Source organism: Capsicum annuum, chromosome 3 (assembly GCF_002878395.1).
Source record: "Capsicum annuum cultivar UCD-10X-F1 chromosome 3, UCD10Xv1.1, whole genome shotgun sequence".
NCBI lineage: Eukaryota > Viridiplantae > Streptophyta > Magnoliopsida > Solanales > Solanaceae > Capsicum > Capsicum annuum.
The window spans coordinates 212,667,838-212,678,550 of record NC_061113.1 but is presented as its reverse complement, the minus strand read 5'-3'; the positions used below and the strand labels follow the sequence as shown (position 1 = coordinate 212,678,550).

The window sequence follows — 10,713 nt, the reverse complement described above, 5'->3', positions numbered from 1 at the left end:
TGGACAAAAATAATAAGTGAAATAATTTCTTAAATTCACGTGGCACTTTTGATAAATTTTAATTTATTAGACGATATATATATATATATATATATTTTGAGTGGCATAAAAATACGCAGTTGAATGTCCCTCCTTTCTCACAATAAGAAAAAAAATAAAAATAAAGAAGACCAAAAAAGTTAAAACTGTTACAATTGGATACTCTGAATCAGATTTTATAATTTGACAAGCGGACAGCTATCGATATGTGGGGGTTATTATCGTCATTTTACTTCATATCCGAATCTAACTCATCATCACCAGCTAACACTATCATATCGCATTTTTCACCCAATTCTTTTTACACACTCACAACTCACAACTGAACCAATCACGATCCAATTTTGTTACACAACACTTCACCTCTGCTCTAAAAGGTATGTCCTAAATCTCTCTCTCTTTATGTCTTTTTCTTTTTTTCATTCTTTAAGGTTGTCGTTTTACAGATTAATTTTTATTCGAATTGGATCTTGATTACTTAAGTTGTTGTTCGGTCTGAATTTGTACTTGTCTGAATTTTTGTTTCTTGCTTTTCTGCATTTCAATTATTTGTGCTGTATCATCAAATGCAGATTTTTTTTTTCTAATCATATATCTTTGTGGTCTCTTTTCCCCGAATCCGGCTCACAATGGGAGCTTTAGTGTACCGGATTTGTTTTTTTTTTTTTCTGTAAATCTTTGTTGGGGTTGGTTTTAACTTTACTTGTGGATTTTTCATTTTGCTATCGTGATGATTCATTTCTCAGCTTCTTTTGGAAAATTATTACCGCAATTTTTGTTTTACCTGTGTATGTTAAATGCAAATGGTGCTTTGGTTATTCCGTCTTTTCTTTATTATCAAACTCCGTAGATACATAACTAGTTGTTTGAGAGATCGATGGAAAAGATTAATTTTATTTTTTTTGGTTGATGAAGTAAAAAGTTTCAATGATGCATCAAGAAGTTTCATTCAATTTAGTGATAGACAACTGCTATTAACGAGTTTTCATAGTTTTAAACCCGATTGATAATAATATTATTATCTATAGAAAATCACTTCAGTAATTGAAGGAAAAAAGTTGAAGTAAAAGATAAAGAAGATAAGAAAGAAGCTAGAAAAAGAGTACCAAAAAAAGGGCAGCCTGGTGCACTAAATCCAGGAACAGAGTGATGTTCGTAAAAGAGATAGACATAGTATTGATCAGTGAGTCACACAACGGAGTTAATGGCTAACTAGAGATTTGGAGACAAACTAGAGTCCAGAGGCTTCAGGTTGAGAACGACTAATACATAGGACGCGGAGTGCAACTTCATTGACATCCATGATTGATACACAAGTCATCTCCAAGAGAGGAAACTCTTAAGTATCTTGCATCTATAAACCAAGGATATTGAGGAGATCGATAAGGATGTCGCACATAGTATTGGAGCAGGGTAGATGAACATCTGATGTCCTATGTGATACGAATATGTTATCGAGCCTTAAAGGTAAGTTCTATAGAGTAGTGGTTAGACCGGCTATGTTGTATGAGGTGAGTGCCAGTCAAGGACTCTCATTCAGAAGATGAAGATAGCAAAAATGAGGAGGCTTAGATGGATGTTCAAACATACTAGGAGATATTAGGAATGAAATGAAGATATACGGGATAAAAGAATATGAAGGTCGAGACTTAGGGTAGACGGTTAGTAGGTAGTCGAATAATTTCTCTCTTCCCTATAGTAGAGCTTGATTCTGGCGGTAGCCCCTATGTGAGATCCCTATCAGTATTATTATTAATATTTTGCTCGCATTATCTTATTTCTTCACTTTGATTACTACTGCCGTCACTTTTACTTTGGTGATCTTTACTATTTTCGTTGTCAATATTTTTCTTTCTTTAATAATTTCACCACAGTTTGTTTCCTCTTGCATTTTCTTCAAACCTATTTTGAATAACAAATTTTTTAGAGCCGAAGTTCTATTGGAACAACATCCCTATCCCACTAAAGGTAAGTCTGCTTACATCCTTCCTTCTCTAGACCCCACTTGTGGGATCATACTGAATATATTGTTATTTTTGAATAACGACACTATGTTTAGGAGGAGTGTAGGTGAATCCAATATTTTCCATCATGTTTTTCCACTTTACATATGAATCGATTTGCTAAAATTATAGTTGAAAACTTGACTCACACTTCCAGATTTTTCAATGTTATTATTTCCTATACAAACACAAAGGAAAAGAAAAATTGTTTCCTAGAACTTGCCTTCCCCTCTTAGTAAATTCCATGCTCAATTTTTGTGTTCTCTTTGTAAGATACATGTCCCATGTGATTTAGTTGGAGTTAATAAATTAAAGGGCTAACTAAAGAATATTGGTTAAAATTTATGGAGTAATTTTAAGGTAATTAAGTAACTTCCTACTTTGATGGAAAGTGGAGTATCAAATGGCTATTTCATTATTTGGAGGTGTCATGTCCGATAAAGTGGCTAAGAAATGTGACATGTGTCATCATGATTGATCTGCGTGCCACGTAGCATGACACTCGCCATACATGTCGGACATGTGTCGCACATGCAGAGAGGGTCTTGCATGGGTGCCACTTGTCAAGCATGTATAAGAGGTGTCGTAACCTCTTTGACAAGTGTCACACGTGGCATGACACTCCCCACACATGGTGGACATATATCACACATGCAGAGAGGGTCTTGCATGACTAACCACTTGTCGAGCATGCACAAGAGGTGTCATAACCTCTTTGACAAGTATCAGACATGCATGACACTCGCCACACATGTTAAACATGTGTCGCATATGCAGAGATGGTCTTGCATGGCTGCGACTTGTCAAGCATGCAAAGAGGTGTCACAACCTCTTTGACTAGTGCCAAACATGCATGGATGCCATGCATACTCTTGACGTGGTTTGCATGACGCCATATGTCGTACTTGTCTCACACTTGTGGCAATTCTCCTCTTTTTATAAATAACTCATTTAGCTTCACTGCTACACATAACTCTTTTATCTTCACTGCTACACATCAAGAAAAGAGTATTTTCAGCTATACGCATCTACTCTGTGTGTAATTGGAGTATAAAGTAGCCTTAGAAATTGGTCCTTTCTCAACTGCAATTCAAGGTTATTCCCATTAAATAGCGTGAGAAAGATCCTAGCGTAAAAGAGAAAATAAATTTCTCTTAAAGTTCAATCATTTTACTAAAGATAATTCAAGAAAACATCATGGATCCAGGTGTATTTTCTTGATTAATGTAATATGATTTTTTTGTTAATCATTAAGTTTCCCAATCCTAAAGTCATATCAGGGTTTTAAATAGATTATTTAAGTTTCACAATCTATAACAGAGAAAATTCTAACACTCTTTGGAGTATTAGTTTCTTAGAAATCAAGTATTTGAGTTCTAAAACCAATTTCATTCAATTAACTATTAAGAAGTATCATCAAAAATAGAAAAACTTTTTTTTTTTTTCTGGTCAGTTCAATAAAGTCATGAAATTCTTTGTTTTTGATTTTTTTTTTTTTAAATAAAAAATGGCTTTGTTTGAACCAATACATGCAACTCATCTGTGTAAGACCAATTGGAATAGGCCATAGACAGAGAGGATGAAAGAAAGTCATAGGAATACCCCCCTGAAGCTAAAGGGGCTTCTCTATTTAGCAAGTTTCAGTTGAAGCTTTTCACTAACTAGAATTTCTGGACCTTTTCTTCCTCTTCTTAATATTTGTCACCAGGCTGGCAGAAAACCTTCTGTTTATTTGTTTCCTTCTTGATGCTTCAATTTATTTCTGATCCTTTGGCTACTCGAAAGGCTTTCTAATCCTTTGGGATTTGTTTCTGAATTCAGCTAAGATACCAGCACAAAATCAGTCCTGATATGCTGCCTCTTTGCTTACCATTATAGGCCTGAGATTCTCTTTTGGTGTACATAAAAAATCTCTATTCAAAGACCCTTGTTTCCACATTAGCTTCGGATTGAAGCCATTTGAAAAAAGGCATATTTTGCCTTTCTGCCAACTGAAAAATTCCTGAGGGCCATTGGCACATGGCTCGAAATCTGGTGTATAATGAACCTGATCCTCGACCCTTTTCCACGTAAATACCAGGATTTTGTTTGCAACGTGCTACTAACTCATGATGTGCACCTAACCCATTCAATGCTTGCTATGCTTTTACCACTAGACCAAAGCCCCGGGGCCATTTTGGAAAAGCAGTCTTAGTGTTCACATTAATGTTTAGGCTGTGGAACAACTTCTATTTTCTTCTACTTGAAATAATTACCCATTCTTTCCCTTCAATCTTAAGTACAGCTGTATCGGGAACAAAAGGTGTGATAAATTATTATCATTAATCAACGACTCAATACAATCTTGTGGTTGACATTGATTTGAGCTGTAACAGCAGGGGGCGAGTTAGAGATTTTAGCTGTGAGCTGTTATTTCTTGAGTAATGTTGATGTTCCATATTTGATTTTTTATACTTAAATTGATACTTCACTCAATTTGAGACGCTTGATGTATGGTGACTAGTAATCTTTCTAGTTTGTTTATGCAAAGAAGACAAGAACCACACAAAAGCCACGTTTCATTCAAATTCTCTTCCTATCCATTCTTTAAGCTCCTTTTGGAGTGAATATCTGCATCCTGAAATATTTGTACTCCCTATTTTCCAATTCTTACAACTCTTTTCCCATTTTAGGACATCCCAAAATGTTTGGAACCATTCTATTTTAATAAAATGATCACTGTTTTAAGAATTTAAAGGGAGAACGTTTGACCATGACAATTGTGAGTATTTGAAAAAAGTGGTTTTTATTTTCAAATTGAAGTTATATTTGACCATGAATACAAATATTGGAGTTGTGTTTTACCATGAATACATACTGAAGATGTTTTTGAGTTTTGTGAGTAATTTGGAGTGAAACCATCTTTTTGGTGTTTTCCAAATTCTTTGAAAATTCCGGAATTAACTTTGACTTGATATCTCTTTTCAACCACTAATCTAATAGTTCTTCCATCATGATGAATATATCAAATGAATATCTTAAATGTCATGCTCAGTCGAACATCTTCCCCAAAAAATAAAAGAAGGGAGTGCTTAAGAACAATAAAGTAATCCCTACTGAATTATGTATAGCTCAATCGGGATAATTGTTTTTAGAACTTAGATACTTGTCAGAGTATCATACTCATAGACTAAGCAAAACTTTCCTATTTCATTTAGCTCTTCTTGCCTTTTCCTTTAAACATATTTTTGTGCTTTTAGGTGCTAAGTTTTAATCTAAAAGTACTTGTGTTATTCAGCTTTTGTTGGAAGAGGACTGAAAATCCATCAGTTTTACTTGCTAAATTAGCTTTCAATTTAGAATTTAGTTGTATACAGATCCTCCTACCAACTATCATTGGTTCTGTTGTTGAAGACTTGTTATCAACACTCTATTTCTCCTAATTTATATGACATTTTATTTCGGGACATGACAAATTATTTGATGCTATTTCTCTTATTAGTTCCTTACTTTGAGGATAAACTAGTATTACCAGCACTCTCTTTATTCAGGTCTGAGATCATCAAAGTGAGTTCACTTAGACTGTTCATACTTCTAGGCTCAGTTTCCACCTCAATGGTGTGATAGTCTGATAGACAAAGACACAACAAATAAGTTAAAATCTTATAGTTGAAATGGAGGAGTATTATGCAATAAGGAGATACATACCAGAGTAAAAGATAGGTTTTATAAGACAGTTGTGAGACAAACAATGGTGTATGGCGTGAGTGTTGGGTATGAGGTCCGGCATATTGAAAAAACGAGTGTTGTAAAAATGTGAATGGTATAATACGTGATGATTATGACAGGATACAAGCAGGAGATAAAAGGAAAGAAGGCCCTGAATTATAGTTTGGAAATATCTACATTAGATGTTCAAATGCACCGGTGTGACGCTATGATGGTTGAATGTTTTAAAATGGATGTGGTAAACAATTCAATCACACGGAAAAAGTTGTCTAAAAGGACTTATAAGTTCTCGATATTCTTGTGAATTTAGCAAAAAACAAAATATAAATGAAGCACAAGATCGACTGTAATTCCAATGGTTAGGATTATGGTTTATTTTATGTTGCTACACTTAAATTAAGTATGCTGTTTGCCATGAGTCTTTTTTAGTTCATTATTGATTTGTATTTCGTTAGAAAATGTAGGAACCTTCAGTAATAGCGAATCCTTAATGATTATCTGAGTATTGGACTGAAGCTGCTCCAAGTGGAGCGGAATGGATATTGAGTGTCTATATAGCCGACCTCAACTAGTTTAGGTGTGACGCATAGCTGTTGAAAGTACAACTCCACCTTAATTCCAAACAAGTTGGGGCCGGCTATACAGATGCTAACATCCGTATCACTCCATTTAAGCAGTTGTAAAGTAGTTCTGAAAATTTAAAACCAGGTAGAGCGGAATGGTTACAAAGGAACCATATATTTGAGATTAAGGCATAGTTATTGTTGTACCCTTACTAGTATTATTTTCTATATATCTTTGACTAGTTTTAGGAATTCATTTAAAGAACGGTAGTCAAACTTTGACATGCTATTTTTTTCCTTTCAATTAACTTTTTCACTGCTGCTACTGTACTATCTTTCAATTACTGTTTGCTAAATACACAAATCATGTTAACTAATAAAATAGAAAGGATGGAGTACTAAGTTTTTGCATTCCCTTCTATTTGATTCCTGGAAACTATGCATCTTTTTCTGCTCACTAGTCCCATCCCCAAGTTCACTTTGTACTATCTTGTTCTTCAAAACATATAACAGGTCTTCAGCTTTTGCATCCTAATGCTAAGGACATTCAATTTTCTTCTTTAGGGAATTTTATGTGCAAATCAATGTTACGTCCTTTTTGTATCATTTTGCTTTCAGCAATGACTATTTTAATCCAAAATGTGATACTTCCGTCTGCTATGCTAGTATGAACTTAGTTCTCTGTCGTTTTCTATGACCAACTTAAGTTCCAGGTCAGATTTTCCTAGTTTCTTCACTTTTGGGAATCCCAGTACTCCTCAGACAGATTTGTATATTCTTCTATGCTTCTTCATATTGCAGGGCTTAATTTTTCTTCTTCAAGGTAAGGCTGCGTACAATACATCCTTGTGGTGGGGCCCTTCCCCGAACACCGCGCATAGCAGTAGCTTTAGTGCACCAGGCTGCCCTTTTTCATGGTCTGAGTATATTCACAAGAACATAAAATGGCAATCAGCAACATTAATTTGATGTCAGGAATTGAAATATTCTTCATGGATATAGAGAAGTAATAACCTTCTTGTTTTTACAGGAGCTTTTATTCCCAAAAATCGTAGGAGATTTGAAGCTTTTGTGATGGAAGAAGGAGATTCTCCTGTAAGGAGATGGGAGGACCTTGATATTGATATCTTGGTGAAGATACTCCAGTCTTTTGACATTTTTGAGTTGTCTGCTGGACTTGCTCATGTCTGTAGTACGTGGCGATTGGCTTGTCGTGATCAACTTCTCTGGAAGACGCTTGATTTGTCGGTTCTAAAATCAAATTTCATCAAAATCCCGTTTGAACCGTATGTATATGTGGACTGTCAGTCTGATAAAACATTGACCAGCCTCCTGAAGATTTGTTTGAACCTCAGTAGTGGAAACATACTGACATTAATCTTCCATTACAAGTTGTATGTCAGCGACAATCAGTTGACATATACTGCCGAGAGGTATTCCCCCAATAAACATTCCTCTTCTATAGTACTATAACTTAAATCAAGAAACCGACAACAACCATCATTCCAGAGTTCAGGCATCTGACATCTCAGATGCTCTATGATTTTCCATTACTGTAATTCAGGTGAAGCAAAATTTGCTGTGAGTTTGAAAAAGACAGCTAATTAAATCCTATTTTTCAGGTGTCCACGGCTTAAACGTCTTGTTATGCCTGCTTGGAACCGAATAAAAAAGACAGGAATATGCAGGGCTATTCGTATGTGGGAAGATCTTGAATCACTGACGATGCCTAGTATAGCAAATCCTCCATATGTCATGGAGGAAATTGCAAGGAGTTGCAAAAATTTTGCCGAGCTCAAGATTATGGGGCCTTGTGATATATTCTTTGCATCTACACTTGTATCATTTCTTCCTAACTTGAAAGTGTTGAGTGTGAGGTGCACAATATTATCTAAACCTGCCCTACTTACTATCTTGGATGGGTTAACAAAGTTGGAAGTGCTCAACATTTCTCATTGCGTAATTACTGAAGACCCTCCACCTGCACCAAAGAAAATTCTGGCGGAGCTTGATGAATCAATCCTTGAAAAAACATCTAGGTTATGCAAATTCCTAACTTGCATGAGTGACTCATGCATCATGTGTCAGCGCACCCGAAATGATGAAGGGCTGATGAGATGGTATAAGTACGAAGAAGACTTCTGGAAAGTGGATGAGGTGAAATCTCTTGCAATTTAACAACTATAAGAATGAATTGCTTCATGAGCTAAAGGTCCAGTAAATTATGTAAACCTGTGTATATGAAACATAATAAAACCTTTGTCATTTTGAAATGGATGCGAATCCGCATCCAGTTTGTAGCAGCTAGTGTTATCCTCGTGAGTTGGTAGGCTTTGGTGGCGAAGGGGAGAGCAGCTTTGTAGCTTTGTAGCATAGGGAGACATATAAACAGTACTTTCATGTAGCGTAATGCAACTTTTGTGTTGTAATTTTGTATGTTTTAATAGCCTGTTTGATTAAGCTTTTAAAATCAGCTTATTTTGTAAAGTGTTTTTCTGTGAAGCACTTTGTGTTTAATTAATAAATTTAAAAAATACTTTTGAACATCAGTTAGTGTTTACAAAGTGTTTTTTTAAGTATATTTTTTCTTGAATGTGCTTTTACGAAAAAAATTATATTTTTAGCTTTTGAAAAATAGTTTCTACTCCTCCCAAAAAACATTTATTTTCCCCAAAAAGTTGGTCACACCCTGTTTCTTAGAAAAAATATAAGTATTTTCAAAAGCAGACTTGTATCCACTGACATATGTATTGTCATACATACTAAGCGTACTATTGGATCATCGCTTTATGAATTTCATACGTGTTTTGGGTATTTTTAGGGATGGAAGTTTCAGTTTATATAAGTGAAAGGAATTCATAAAAGGATAAAAGGACACTCATGGGCCATTTAAAACAGAAAATTACACAAACATACAACTTATTTTTTCAATATTACAAAAAATCTTAACTCCCTAAACATATTACAAAAATCCCAATATATACACATAATGTTATGTATATGTTGGCTATATTATCTATATTAATAGGGAGAGAGAGTAAAGTAATAAAAAAATGGAGGAGAATGTAAAGAATGTAATTGCTTCCAAAAGGATTGGTATTTATATTATTTATACCTTTTTAAATAAATGGTCAGCATAATTGTCAAATAATGACCAGCCATTCCAATTATTACCATTTAAATAGTTATTGGACTACTTTGGTCCTTCCCTTCCTTATTGGGTTATTTCGGTTTACTTTTTAAAGAGGAAATTGCATGCCATATAACTAAATGTGAGTGGCTTTAGATATTTGATCCCAATAAGAAATTTCTTTAACGAATAATCTTTCTTACTCTTTAAGTATAGTACAAGTACCATTTTACCCCTCTACACCTCAAATATATTTTTAAAACTTTCCATACTTATTTGTCTCTCAAATTTTATTTTTTATTTTTTTCACTTTTTAATTTTTCCTTTAATTTATTATTCTATTTTTTATTATTTTCATTATTTTATTTTTTTCCTTAATTTTATTATTTTCACTTCTTATTTTCTTTCCTTTAATTTTATTTTCATGTTTTAATTCATTTGTCTCAACCTTTATTTTTTTTCTCTTTTTTCTTTTTTTCTCAAGCATTATCTATTTCTTATTTTTTCTATTTTTTTAATTCATTTGTCTTTAACATTTATTTTTCTTTTATTTTTTATTTTTATCAGTTCTCTATTTTTTCCTCATTTTGCTCAAACTTTATTTTTATTTTTTCCTTTCATTTTTTATTTTCTCAATTCTTTTAATTCTTCTCTTTTTTCTTAATCTTTATTATTTTCTTGCCTTTTTTTTTCTCACTCTTTTTTTTTTATTTCTCTATTATGTTTGATTGCTTTTATTTTTCTGTTCTCTTTTTTTCCCTAATTTTTTTCAAACTTTATTTTTATTTTTCCTCTCATTTTTATTTTTCTTAATTTTTTTAATTCTTCACTTTTTTCTTGATCTTTATGTTTTTTCTTTCCTTTTTTTTTTTTCAATCTTTTTTTTTTTTTTCTTTTTTGTTTTTTGTTTTTTTTTTTTTCTCAACTTCTATTATATTTTGCTAATAAATAAAAAATTGGATAATCCGCAAAGGGATCATCTTTTTTTGACATCAAAGCAAATGTAAGGGCATGAATTATTGTTACGAAGTTCTTTGATAATTCTTGAGATAAGTTGTGTCTCTAAGGCGAGAGTTGTAGAATATCTCAGAAATAAAGACATAATGTGGTAGTGTCAACTCTTGTCCGTGGGGCATAATTTATTATTTGAAAGTCCTTGAGCAAAGACTTGCCTCTAAGGCAAGAGTTGTAGAACAACCCATAAATGAAGACATAACGTGATAGTGCCAACTCTTGCCCGTGGGGCATAATTTATTATTTGAAAATCCTT

At 33.5% G+C, this 10,713-nt stretch overlaps 1 protein-coding gene across 3 annotated transcripts; it reads left to right on the top strand.

Annotated features, from left to right (window-relative positions):
• The first annotated feature begins 259 nt into the window (after positions 1 to 259).
• On the top strand, positions 260 to 8,786 carry LOC107863308 (F-box/LRR-repeat protein At3g48880). 3 transcript variants are annotated; one of them, XM_016709177.2, is made up of 3 exons: positions 260 to 416; positions 7,344 to 7,746; positions 7,936 to 8,786. In XM_016709177.2, exons 2-3 carry the CDS (start codon positions 7,388 to 7,390, stop codon positions 8,489 to 8,491), a joined length of 915 nt encoding a protein of 304 aa, XP_016564663.1. In that variant the 5' UTR covers positions 260 to 416; positions 7,344 to 7,387; the 3' UTR covers positions 8,492 to 8,786. The 3 variants fall into 3 exon arrangements, with proteins under 3 accessions (XP_016564663.1, XP_016564662.1, XP_047265299.1); XM_016709176.2 differs by lacking the exon at positions 260 to 416 and adding an exon at positions 468 to 3,249; XM_047409343.1 differs by lacking the exon at positions 260 to 416 and adding an exon at positions 3,491 to 7,230.
• Positions 8,787 to 10,713: the final 1,927 nt, after the last annotated feature.